The sequence below is a fragment of the Schistocerca serialis genome, chromosome 12 (assembly GCF_023864345.2).
Source record: "Schistocerca serialis cubense isolate TAMUIC-IGC-003099 chromosome 12, iqSchSeri2.2, whole genome shotgun sequence".
Taxonomy (NCBI): domain Eukaryota; kingdom Metazoa; phylum Arthropoda; class Insecta; order Orthoptera; family Acrididae; genus Schistocerca; species Schistocerca serialis.
The window spans coordinates 22748258-22762007 of record NC_064649.1 but is presented as its reverse complement, the minus strand read 5'-3'; the positions used below and the strand labels follow the sequence as shown (position 1 = coordinate 22762007).

At 39.2% G+C, this 13750-nt stretch overlaps 1 protein-coding gene across 1 annotated transcript in view; it reads left to right on the top strand.

The window, feature by feature from the left end:
• LOC126428361 (uncharacterized) overlaps nt 1–12432 on the top strand; it is a 205936-nt gene extending 193504 nt beyond the window's left edge. Inside the window, exon 18 of the mRNA XM_050090291.1 lies at nt 6724–12432. Coding sequence (XP_049946248.1) covers nt 6724–7082 — 359 coding nt within the window. The 3' untranslated portion in view covers nt 7083–12432. The remainder of the gene's footprint in view (nt 1–6723) is intronic.
• The last annotated feature ends 1318 nt before the right edge of the window (nt 12433–13750 follow it).

Genomic DNA, 13750 nt, shown 5'->3' with positions numbered 1-13750 from the left:
GTTACAATTTTTGTAGTTTCTCTGCCGTCGAGCGCTCATACCGCTGCGACGGGATATTTTCTATCTGAGGGAACGAGTGTAGCGCGGCGAGATTCAAAGTCCCGCTACACCGCATCAAAAAATTCCTTTGTTTTAATGACTGACACCCCAACTCGCTTGACATATATGTGACACTCTTTTCCCTGTTTCACGAAAGTCAAAATGATCTGTTCTCCTTTGTACTTTTCTGATATCCTCCATCAGTACAATCTGGTGAGGATCCCACACCGTGCAGCAGTACCCTGGAAGAGGACGGACAAGCATAGTGTAGGCTGGCTCTTTACTGGATTTGTTGAATCTTCTAAGTACTCTTTCAATAAAGTGCAGTCTTTGGTTTGCCTTCCCCACAACATTACCTGTGTGACTGTTCCAGTTTAAATTGTTCATAATTGTTATCTGTAGATATTTAGTTGAATTGACAGCCTCTAGATTTGTGTGAATTATTGTGTACCTGAAATTTATCTGATTCCTTTTAGTACTCACGTGGGTGATGTCACACTTGCCATTATTTAGTAAATTTCTTGTATTTCTTGCCTGAAACATTTTGCAATTTGTTTCGATATTGTGATGAATTTACTAGATGGCTAATGATAGTATCATCTGCAAACAATTTAAGAGGGCTGCTCAGATTTTCTCCTGAATCATTTTTATAGATTATTTAATTGGATAGCTGCCACTGGTTCCGAAAGCTTGCCAATCCCAACAGTCTTTTATGTGTGTGTGTGTGTGTGTTCTGTCGCTGATTGGTGAATAAATTTTTTATCTATCAAATTAAATAATACACAATATGATTAGAAGCTGCCTGTGAGGAATAGTACCAACAGCCTTCCGGAAATCCAGAAATGTGGAACCAATTTTGTTTGATACGTCACATAATAATACTTTTGTTAATAAATACTGGGATGGTATGATGTCAAATGCTTTCCACGTGTCAAGAAATATTGCCTCTTCCTAATTTCTTGAATCCATAGCTTTCAGATGTCATGTGAGAAGAGCACAAGTGGAATTTTGCGCGATTTATGTTTTCAGAATATGAGCTGGATTTCTGTATGAGATACCTCCTCATGTTGGAGCCCAGACCGTCTGGCCTTGTGCTGGGAACAGAGGCTTTCTTTCCCCCCCACCCGTTTCAAAACAAAACACACATTTTATATTATGTTTAAAATAGGAGATAACTTGGCTGAAAATTCTGTATATTATATGACAGGAATCCATAGGGTCCTGTAGCCTGGTTTAATTTTACACTCTGTGTAACAGTGGACAAGTTCCTCACAGTGTAATTAATTTCAGCAATTTCAACTGTTTCTCAATTTCGCTTACACTAAGGCCTGTATCGTTCACCTTTGCAGTTTCATGAGAGTTAAACTGGGACAGTTTTTCTGAATCTTACTTAGTGAATGCAACAATACAAGAGAAGGAAAGTTGCTACTCACCATATAGCGGAGATGCTGAGTCATGATAGGCACAATACAGATTCACACAATCATAGCTTTTGGCCATTAAGGCCTTTGTCAGCAGTAGACACACTCACACACATACACACACAAGTGCAACATGCACACACCTCTGCAACTACACTGCACTACAGACCTCCGCCTTCTTATACACCTATTATGCAGTAATCATTTTTTAGAAGTTTGTTTACAGTGACTGTATATTATTATGAACTGTTCTACGGGGTAGATATAATTGCAGTGCATGGTGAACTATACTTTTAAACTTGAGCCAGAGTTCTTCTACACACTCCAGCCCTGTGCTGAAAGTTCGAAGTTCCTTGTTGAGATATAACGCTACTGATTTTTTATCTAGTTTACTGAACATATATATTTGTCTGCCTGTTTTAGTTGTCCTTTTTACTTTGGTAATTACTGTTGCCACAACCGCATCATCCTCAAAAGAGATCAGGTCTATTTGTTGCCATTACATGCTATATATTTCCATCATGAGTCTGGTTCCTAACTATCTGTTCTAGATAGTTTTCAGAGAAGGCATTTAGCAAAGTTTTACAGGATCTCTTATCACGCCCACCACTAACAAAACTGTGATTTTTGCAATTAATTGTTGGCTGATTAAAGTCTCCTCTGATGATTACAGTATTATTGGGGAATTTACATACAAGTGAACTGAGGCTGTCTCCAAAGTTTTCGGTTACATCAGGAGATGAGTGTGATAGGCGATAGAAGGATTCAATCATCATTTTATGTCCACCCTCGATACTGAATCTTGCTCACGCAATCTCAAATGCAACTTGATTTCTAGCTCGGTGGATTTAAGTTTCTTTTTTACTGCAACAAATACACCACCTCCATTTCTCAATTGCCTATACTTTCGATATACATTTAAATTTTCACCAAAAATCTCACTGATGTCATTTCAGGTTTCAACCAGATTTCTGTACCTAATATTATGTGAGCTTCACTGTTTTTTCGTGATCACTTTAACCCTGGGATTTTGTTGCGAATGCTTCGGCAGTTTACCATTAGAATTTTAATACTCTCACCTGTGGGAGGCATTTCTTTTGATATTACACTGACAGCTCTTTTTATCTAGATTGGATGGCGAATTGCCAATCTAAAAAACCCATGTGTGCATCCCACATACAGTCAGCGAAATTTAGAAGAATTTGAACTTGGCTTTTTAATGGTCCATTTGTGCAGTCTCACATACACTAAACATCATGCACAACTTGTTGTACACTTTAAACATTGAAAATATATTATATAAACAAAACAGTTACAAGGATTTTCTTAAAAGTAGTCCACAGAGATAACATTATAGACCTATAATGTTATATCTGTGGACTACTTGTAAGAAAATCTTTGTAACAGTTTTGTTTATACACGATATTTGCGATTTTTAAAGTGTACAGCAAGTTGTGCGTAATGTTTAGTGTGTGTGAGACTCTGCACAAAAGGACCATTAGAAAACTAAGTACAAATTGTTCTAAATTTTGCCACTAACTGTACCAAAAGAATCGATAACCAATTAAAAAATCACGTGTTTCTTATAAATTGCAGCAAAAGTCAACGAAATGAAGCAGACTCACACACATTGACAACATCAATAGAAATATGCTTAACACACACAAAAAACACACTTGAAAATGGGAATCATTTCCCGAAACATGTCGTGTGAAAAGTAAATAAAGAAAAAACGTGACTGTTTATAAATAAATCTTCTGCTACCAAACATATTGTACCGTCTTTCCTCCTACGTTTGAATTGCCGACGATTAACAGACGCCAAACCTTTTGCATCTGCCTCCTCTTGACCCCGGGTTAAATAGGTGAATTGAGTGCCACTGGTTCAGTGTTAGTTTGAGATGGCTAGAGTACACATACAAATGCATATGCACACACAGCTGTACAGTTACAATGGGTCAACTTAACCCTGTCCCACATCTTTTTCTTTAAATGCCACCTAAGCCACAGAATCCCCCCTCCCCTCAACTTCCTAACCAAAAAGTTCCCTTCTCTGGGTGCCACCCCTCCTTTCACAGTGACCTTCAATTACCAGATTTTTGCCAATCCGTGTCCCTCACCAACCTGATAGTACAGGAACAATTCTGCAAGATGCACACATCCCTGAACCACCTGTGCTCCCTGCAATTCCTTCTACTAATGCCTATCTCTCAAACTGAAACCTAGAAGAGCACCCCAAATGCCACCTCCAAAACTTATCAGTTTTACTGACACCTCATATTGGAACATCACTACTTGTTAACACCTGTCCTGACCCCAGTAAAACACTTTGTAGCACCCAGAGTCTACTACCTTCCCATCATTTTCTATCTGTCACCCCACCCCTGACTCACTCCTGATATCCCACAAAGCACAGAACCTAAACAACTCCAAAACACTGCTGGCAACATGTCCTTCAAAATCTTCAATCTTATGAAAGTATCAGCCTTATCCAGAGGCCTTACCTCCCACATCACACCCGAGATAAATCGTGCCTGTTCACTACAGTGGGTTGGGGTTGTTTTGGCGAAGGAGACCAGACAGTGAGGTCATCGGTCTCATCGGATTAGGGAAGGATGGGGAAGGAAATCGGCCGTGCCCTTTGGAAGGAACCATCCCGGCATTTGCCTGAAGCGATTTAGGGAAATCACGGAAAACCTAAATCAGGATGGCCGGACGCGGGATTGAACTGTCGTCCTCCCGAATGCGAGTCCAGTGTCTAACCACTGCGCCACCTCGCTCGGTGTTCACTACAGTGGAAACACTTCTTCACTACTGATCCTTTCACTGAAGCCAAACTGAATGCCAACATTGAAACTCGCCTCTCCCTGTTGATAACACCACGCAACCTTGACCCTCCCATCATCCCAAAAGACCACCCTGTTCCCCCTTTCAATAACTTCTTACCTCCAGCTTGGCCTTACCAGCTCCATCCACATCTACTTAAATTTGCAAGCCACCATATGCTGTATACATAGTGGTTATCCTTTAACACTACTAGTCATTTCGTTCACTGTTCCACTCACAAAACGCGAGGGGGAAAATCAGTTGTCTATACCAAGTGTGGCTATAAAATAATGGGACTGATGCTGTCATTAGAGTAAGTACACATGTGCCAAAGATGAATGACCAATAGTTGTGAAGCCTTCTCAGTAAAATGCAGAATGTCTTGTGTCGGTAGACAAAAAAGTGCGGCTGTGGCCTTCGTTTGTGTAAGAGCTGTTTTGGCAGAAAAACGATAAGTTTAATAACACAGCAGTGAACTGGCGTGAAGTTTCACATGAAACTTGGAAAACCTGCTCCAGAAACCTATCTGGTACTAAAAGAAGTGTATGGCAAAAGACTGTTTACCTCAAACATGAGTAGTTCAGACGTTGCCCAGTTGGCTGAGATGGTGATGATGGTGGTGTCAACGACAATGACTCACATCTGGTACATCGTTAGACATCAAAAACAGATGAAAATAAAGAAAAAGTAGGTAAACTGATTTGATCTGACCATTGGTGGAGTATTTGATCAATTTCTGGAACTGTAGGAATTCATAAAAAATGCAGAAGGCAAATTTTACATACCAATTTAACATGAGAAAATTATTTGCAAAAGTGGAGCCAAAAATTCTCATGATCAAACGAAAATAAGTTTGTGAAAATGTTTGTACCGACACTTTGAATACCATTGAAAATGATTGTAATTCCTTGCAAAGTGTGATAACATGTGATGACTCTTGGTTTTTCACTTACAATCCAGATGCAATCGAAGATTCCAACTTCACCTAGAGTGAGAAAGGCTTGAATGAGCAAATCAAGATTCAAAGTGATGATGATTTTTCTTTTTTCCAATATTCATGGAATTGCGTATCTTCACTGGGTTCCTGAAGGTCTACCTGTTAATCAGAATTATTGCCTGCTGAATTCCATGAGAAAATAAGAAAAAATGGTGTGAATAGTGAATTGCAACAATGGATTCTGCATCAAGACAATGCACCAGCTCATGCAACATTGTCTGTTAAAAGGTTTCTAGCAAAGTACAGCATCCCAATGTCAGACCACCAACATTATATGCCTGACGTAGAACCATGTGACATATCTATTCCCCAAGATCCAATTAGCATTAAAGTAACAAGATGAAGCAGTGAAATAAAAAGTGGCACACATTATCAAGGCGCTCACAGACGAAGATGTCCAGCATTGTTTCCATCGACGTAAAATTCGCATGGAGTGTTGTAGGGATAGAGGAGAGGAGTATATTGAGAGCATCAAGAACTGAATATGTATGGTTTTGAAATAAAATGTTTTACAGCAATAGTCACATTATTTTATAGCAGCACCTTGTATGCCTCTGTATGAGCCCTAATTTCTGTTATCTCCACAGTTCTTAAGTGAAATGTACATTAGTGACAATACAATCATTCTGCAGTCATCAGCAAATGCCAGTTCTCTAAATTTTCTCAATAGTATTTCCTGAAAAGAAAGTCATCTTCCATTGAGGGGTTCCTATTTGAGTCCACGAAGCACCACTTGATGCACTTACTAATAAACTTCTCTTGAGGTACAATGTTCAGCACTTACTAAAGGGAAAGTTCATCAGAAACTTTAACTACTCATTGGTCCTACACTATGATGTTCACTGCTACAGCTGGTCACAAACTGTGCTGAACTCTTGCATGCTTGACCCTCTATTAACCTCGGCATGAGGGTGCTACTATGCTAAGAGGGAGGCACAGTCTTCTGGAGGGATTGTGGCGGATTGCTGCAAGCCCTTGCTAACGTCTGCGGTATCGATTCACACGGCCGAATTTGGTATGGCGCTATGATCTCTGGATAATACCACAGAGAGCACAAGTGTGAATAGTTTTAAGCAAATAGTGATAGCTTACAGTTAGCAGAGTATACAGATTAAATTTCCACGTTTTCTAGTCTTTTTGTTAATGAAAACATGAGTCATTCAACATCTGTGAAAGCTTTTCTTGATGGGATAAATGAATGAACGACTGAATGTGTGCTTTTCAAGCACCACCAGAACAGGAAACATTTGAAAAACCCTATACAAAAATCAGACATATTATGGGAATTGCATTCCCTGTGGTATATGTTATGTGTATTAAAACACCCACTGCTGTTTGTGTTTCTGACAGGCCTGACAGAGAGAGAGATTGTGGGGACTCCATTTCCTGTCGTGGACATTACATGTATTAAAAGACCTGCTCGTTTTTGCTCTCTTAACAGGCCTGACAGAAAAGGCAGCTGGTGTCGGCAGGTCGGGCAGTGGGGGTGACCTGAAACCTGCCGGCGGCAGGAAGGCGCAGCTGCAGTTGCTGTATGGTGGACCTTTCAAGTTCAAGCTCAAGTTCAAAAAGCCCGCTGCCGCGTCGACATCTGCTCCAGCGGCGAGAGCTGGAGTCGGGCGGTCGGCGGTGCCGGGTAGGCGCGGGAAGGCTGGCCGGGCGCGGCCCCCGGCCGTCTCCCCCGAACTGGCACTCGCCGCCGAGGACGTCGACTCCAACCTGCACACTGTACCGTCCGACCTCGAAGTCCTGCTTTCCGAGAGTGAGTTCCTCTTCTCCGAAGATGGGGACGGGGCGTGACGACTGCCCGTGACACGCGCCCACCACTGTTGGACGGTGCCGGGAGTGTGCACCTCCTGTTCTAAATATATGTTGCTGTACGTCTGAGAGATGGGCCGGGATTATTATCTTGTCAGCTGCTAAAGATGTGCTTCGGACATGTCCAGGAAGCTAATAAATAATTGTGATCGATACCGTGTTTAGTAGTTCGGGGAAATTTTCAGTTCTATACAGAGTAGTGTGTGCCGAGCAGTTCACGAGGAAGTTATGTACATAGATTGCTTCCCTTTAAAATAAAAATTGGTTTTTATTTCTATTTTTGGAAGGTATTTCATACATTGCTATGAGGGATGAAAGGATAACACTGAATGGCTTGGAAAGTTTACCAATTGCCAGTGTTCGAACATGAGTCTCATTTCTGGTCAGATTCATTGCTAATGATGAGTACTGTGGAGTCTTCCTCAAATCCAGTTTCTTGTCCAAGATTGTTTCACGAACCTGTTCTAATTGTTTGTACGGAAAAGCCAAAACTATTCTCTCATTCCGCAAACAGTGCCAGATTTCTTCCTAGGTGTGTCTAGTAGACACGGAAAGTAATGTGAATTGGCCACAAGACAATTCTCTAGCTGGCCGTAACTGTCAGTTGTTCGAGCTGCCCAATGCTCGATTCCTGAAGAAAGTGATCTGGTGTTTGTGTTCTCAGCTCAGTTTATAAACTCTACAGCCTTGTTTGTCAATCACACCAAAGCTTCTATCAGCAGCTGCCCTATTGTATGTATGTTCTTGACTGCGCAAGTTCACGTTGCAAAGAAGCCTTTCCATTTCCAAACTTTTGTATGACAATACATTGTTTACCTACATACATTTCCACTGAATGAAATCACTCGTTTTCCTTCCTAATGAATTGGTGTGTGTGTGTGTGGGGGGGGGAGTTTGTTTGTTTGTTTCGAACCAATAATAACACAAAGGCTACCATTTTATCATTCACTTCGTATGAGGAAAGCCATGACTATCAAATGTTGCATCTTTTTAATTGGGATCTCAGTAATTTGGATTACAAATTCTAATAATTATTCAACGGACATTTCAGGCGGGAAAAACCACTGATATGAACAGCTTCACATGCAGTTAGTCAGACACGATTTTCAACCCCTGACTGTTTGCGCAAGTTACACATATTGAGGATGCCATCTCTCACAAAATGGAGGCTGAAGAAAGAATTCCACTATTCAGCCATGTGCACTGCCATAAAAAAGTGAAAATGCACAAATGGTGCATGTTGTTTACTCTACCCCAGTTTATGGAAACTACGCATTTTATTAACTTCACGATTAGTGTGGCACTTCTGAGAAACTATTAGAGCAGATCGAATCAAGCAGAAACAGTGAATACCAGGTTTATCTTCATTGTAGAGATGCGACCGTACTCTGCAGACCACTGTGAAATGCATGGCAGAGGGTAATTTTTGGAGTGCCTCCTTATTTAGTTTCTTCCCGCTCCATTTGTCTGTGGGGCACCAGTATAATGGCTGTGTAAATGTCTATGTGGACGTCTGTTGTAGCCTCAGGGAAATTTAATACCACTTATTTTTTAATCTGTTTCTCTTGGCTTCTAACATGCAACTGGCTCAGAGTGTTTCACAAACCCACAAGCAAGTTCTCTCTCTCTCTCTCTCTGTGTCTGATGTACCATGTGTTTCTCCAATGGGTTGTCCGGTGCATTTTCTGTGGTGTTTTGGCAGATATTTGCAATTTCATTTCTGCAGCACGTAGCTGGAGTCAGCCCAAACAAATCCTGCTCATCATGTCTTTCATACAACACCCAGCATCGACAGAAGATGTCAGCTTGTTTCCCAATACAAACAAAATTATTAATTCGGAATTTTACGTGCCTATTCGATAGAGTGGCCCAAATTGGTCTAGTGTGTTATTTCTTTTATTGATAGGTATTAATAAGAACAGTAGAACACAAAGAATAACCAGTACTCCAGTAGCGACTGAGGACCGCTGCTGCACAGCAGTAGCAGCCACCGCAGGCCAGGATGGAGTACTGATTATTCTTCTCTTTTATGTCCCTATTAATACATGACAATAAAACAAATGTTGCACTAGATAAACTCGGGACCATTCTGTAGAATGAGATCATAAAATTACACTTAAAAAATAATTTTTTTTTTGGTAACAGGAAACAAATTCCATTGATGTTCGGCATCGCATGAAAGATGTAATGAGCAGTATTTGTTTGGGCTGATTGCAGCTACATGTTGCAGAAACAAAACTGCAATTGTCTGCTGAAACATCAGAGAAAATGCGCCTGATCCATTGTCACTCCCCATAGGCGCTGCAGGAAAGCAGGTGGATGTGCAGGACAGAAGCAGACAGAAATTTAGCGAGATCACTACTGGATTCCACTTCACATTGCTCCCTGGCTGGTATTTCATTTCACATCTACCTTCCTTGTCTCATGCCTCACTACCTCCCTCCACTGCTGATGGAGCTGAGCTTGTCTTCATATTGCTGTTTTCATCCTCCACAGCTGCTTAAAGTGTATAGATGACAGGGCTGTGTGAAATACAGGATGTTAAAAAAAAGTATGCCATATTTTGAGTGGACAAAAACAAAAAAGTTTAGTAAACATGTAGTCTTAAATGCGTACCTTAAGAGCTAAAAGAACTTGTTCTTCTTTGCGGCTGTGATATGAATCTCTTCTACTGAAAGCTTTGTTTTTCATTACGAATGATCTACACAATGCAGTAAACAAATGAGTAACAGCAGAGCTTCTAATGTAACCTGCTTCCTATTACATATGACGTGCACCAGTGAACCATAGCAGAATATCATGTCTGCCGTTTTCCAGGTGTGATAATAGGCTTCCATTATGCTGGTATGTTCAAAAATAAAATTACCGTATAAAACCATTTCACAAACTGCTCACATTAAAACTAATGTACGTGCTGCACTCACCCAGAACTGTGAATAGTTTACAGTAACAACATTAACAGATGTTTACTGCATGCTGTATCTATGGACAATAACAGAGAAATGTGTTCTCATTCATCTACAGAATGGTGTAGGTCCTTTGTAATAGCAAAGAGCTTGGAGCAGAGGAGATACATTTCATAGTAGTGAAGATGAACAACTGTTCATAGCTCTGAAGGTATGCATTTTAGAGCTCATACTTGCAATACATTTTAGTCTTGTTTTTGTCCATACTACCACCACTCAAGATATGGAATCCTTTTACTTTAACACACTGTCTATAAGGCTGTACACATTTTCACAGAAATTCCCTTTATTGAGAATACTTCTACCTTTTTGACTGACGTGCAGGTTTTTTTCCCTTTTTTTCCAGGATTCATCTTATTTTAAAAGTTACATTCTTTTTCTCAAAACTGAGGAAGTTTCAGTGAGAACTGATTTGTCTACTAGTGGCTTAACACAACTTTCTCATACCTTCCAATGTGCCAAAAATGGGAGAATATCTTTCCCTGCAAAAAAAACTGAATTTGCTGTCTTTGTAAAGAACTAAATAATGGAGTAAAACTTTTGTACAGATAAGCTTTACAAAATAGCGATAACTGTTTCCTGAATGTTAACTACCAAGTCGAGTGTATATAATATTAATGTATGAACTGTTCCCCAAAACGTAGCATTTCATTTATACACAGTATGCACTGTGTGTCTGTGATATATTGGCATTATTGTTAGCTTGACTTCTTACGGAACATAGCTGTTTGTTATGTGTTTCGGTAACTTGTTTCGAAAGTGCTTTTGTTTGCTTCAATTGGTGCTCTTGCTGGGTTATGGTGTCTGTGACTGTGTTATATTTGGTCTTCCATAACTGGACACTTACGTGTATTTAATAAGTACTGTAAATGTTTCACAGAAGGTATCTATTTACGACTGGAAATTGTGATGCTAATTCCTTGCATATAGATGAATGTAACTTCTGTATCAACAAAAATGTTAAAGTATATTCTTTATATATGAAAATACTAAACTTATATTAAATCTGTTTCCTGTAGTTTAATTTTTATTTAAGTTTAATATTTATTAACTAGGTGACAGGTGGTTAATGTCTTTGTTGTGATACTTCATCTACCAAACTTAAGTGATCCTCTAATTGCTCAGAAGCAGTCATTACATTAATCCAAGAAACTTTTCCTTTCATATTTTTTGAATTCAAGCAGAGGTTTCAGTTACTTTGAAGAAAATTGTGAAATTTCAAGTGTAAAGAAACCATTAAGAGTTGGCAGTGAAATATGTTATTGCTAAATTGTAGCTGATTAGCTCATTGTTCTTTGTCTTGTATGTTTCCGGCCTTTGTTTTCACATTGTCTGTGGAAAGTGTTTCTGTACTGATTGATAAAGAGTTAATTTAACAACATTCCATAATATATTATTATTATTATTATTATATTAATATATTGCGAAGTAAGAGTCTGCAATGAAGATGGTGTTTTATTTGCATTTAATGCTCATTTTGAAAAATATTTATTTTAATCATCTATTAGAAAAAGTGTTTTAGCAACTTATTACAAAGCTATTGTTTCTATATGACAAAAAGATCAGATTTTTAGCTTGTGCTACTGTTTACAGTATTTCACTATTGCTACAGGCTTTACTGACAATTGTGTTTGCTATGCTCTTCCACATTACACATTGTATGACAAATAACAAAGCAGCAATGCTTCCTTCATAACCACTGCACATTACAATAAAAACGTTAACCCTTAATGAAGTTCATCTTGCTTGCTATACTGAACTGTTCAACAAAAAGGAAGCCAAACAGTTGCAAATAAGTGAGACAGAAATATGAACGCTCTGTAGCACCTTTCAGTGCATTTCTTGTATACATACTCTGTAACAAAAATGTATAAGTTGTTAAAGACTGCCAATGAAGAACAAAAGTTTTTTTTTTTTCTTTTTTTTCTGTCTAGTTCCACAATGCTGCAGCATTTGCTATGTGTGTGATTACTTCCTAGAGTGAGTGCTGGAATAATGCTTAAGAAAAAGTGTCAAAACAAAGCTGTAGTAGTGGATCATTTTTATGCAATACCTGGCACACGGAGAGTGTAGAAGACGGAGAGACACTCGCAACTACAATCCTGCCAAAGCTGTATGAGCCTTCTTTGTATTTATTGTGAGGAGTCGCCAGCTGTCCCTTTGATGGCATTTTTTCTACCTTATTTTGCTAGCAACGGAAAAAATTCTAATGTTTGCCTTCTCTCTTCTATTTTGTGGTCACAGAACTGTCTTGAAAAGAGAGAAAAAATCCAATTTGTAATTTTTGTTGAACAGATATTGTTGTACTTGGAAAAATGTGCTTTTTTGATTGCATTGCAATAAATATGTACAATATTTTCAAAGTTTCTGATACTTTCAGGCTTTTATTATTTGGTATACTTTAAACCCAAAGCAAGGTCAGAGTAAATACCATCACTCACTGTACAGTTGAAACATCGAGCAGACAATAGGTGCACAAATGGTATCGAAATAGTTGCTGAGCTTTCAGAAGGCATCCTTCCTCAGAGCTGATAGACTGTTTACAGTAAAACCCTCTTTTTCAGAGGACTGATCCAAAAAAGTGCAAAATGCAGGAAAGTCTAAAATACAGGAAAGAATAGGAAACACAACAAGCGAAAATGAATAAATTACTCATATTGTCATGCTCTTTACATTGTTTACAGTACAAAATTAAAATAATTTAAATTTTGCCTATTTAAAGATATCTGAAATAATTATTTGTTTTTCTTTCTTCCTAACAGTAATTAATTCTACTTGTCTCCTCACAGTATAAAATGCATGAATCACAAAGGCAATGGCCGATTGCTGGTACACACAAATGCACACCTGGGTTTCCCTCGTCATTCCGATTGTGTCCGGGGGTGTAAATAAAATGCGGAAGCAAATTTATTTCGTGTACCACATTAAAAAGATGTTTGTGTTCTAATGTGATACTTACTATTGATAATCATTATAAAATTACAGTAAATAAAACCTGAGAAACACTACTGGTTAAGCTTGCAGTGTTCATAAACAGAATAGAATAAGCATGAAGTTGTTGTTGTTGTTGCTACTAGAGTCACTATCATCAGAGCATGATTATCATTAAGGCAGTGACTTCCAAACGCAGCAAACCTATAATACAGCTGGCTCTGATGCAACACACCGACAACGAAAATCTTACTTACTGTGCTAACGCTACATTTCATGATCAATAACTTTACATATAGTCTGAATTTTCTGATTTGTTCCAAGGCCAACTTTGAAGAGGAATACAATGCACTTTCTGCACAAATCTACATCAAAGAAAACTTGAAATGCGGGACATGTTGTAACACGGAATTATTAATGACAGAAAGCACTGTATTAAGAGAATAGGACTTCTGTTGGGACCGACAAAGATGAATGTAAAAAGCAGGAAAACGTAAAACGCAGGTACACAAACACAGGGTCTTGCCATGCGCGGCCATAGTGTTACGGCACAGCACGCCGACTGGCATGGGCGATCGTGTGGAATAGGTGAGAGTGAAAAGGGGGAGGAAAGGAGTTGAGGGAAATGAGGATGACGGCTGGGAGGGTGAGGCAGTGAGGTGACGCGACAGGAAGGTGGCACTGGCAAGTCATGCGCTGGTTCTGTTCTAGCTTTGGCACATCCGTTTATACGGGCACGACTGTGGAACAACT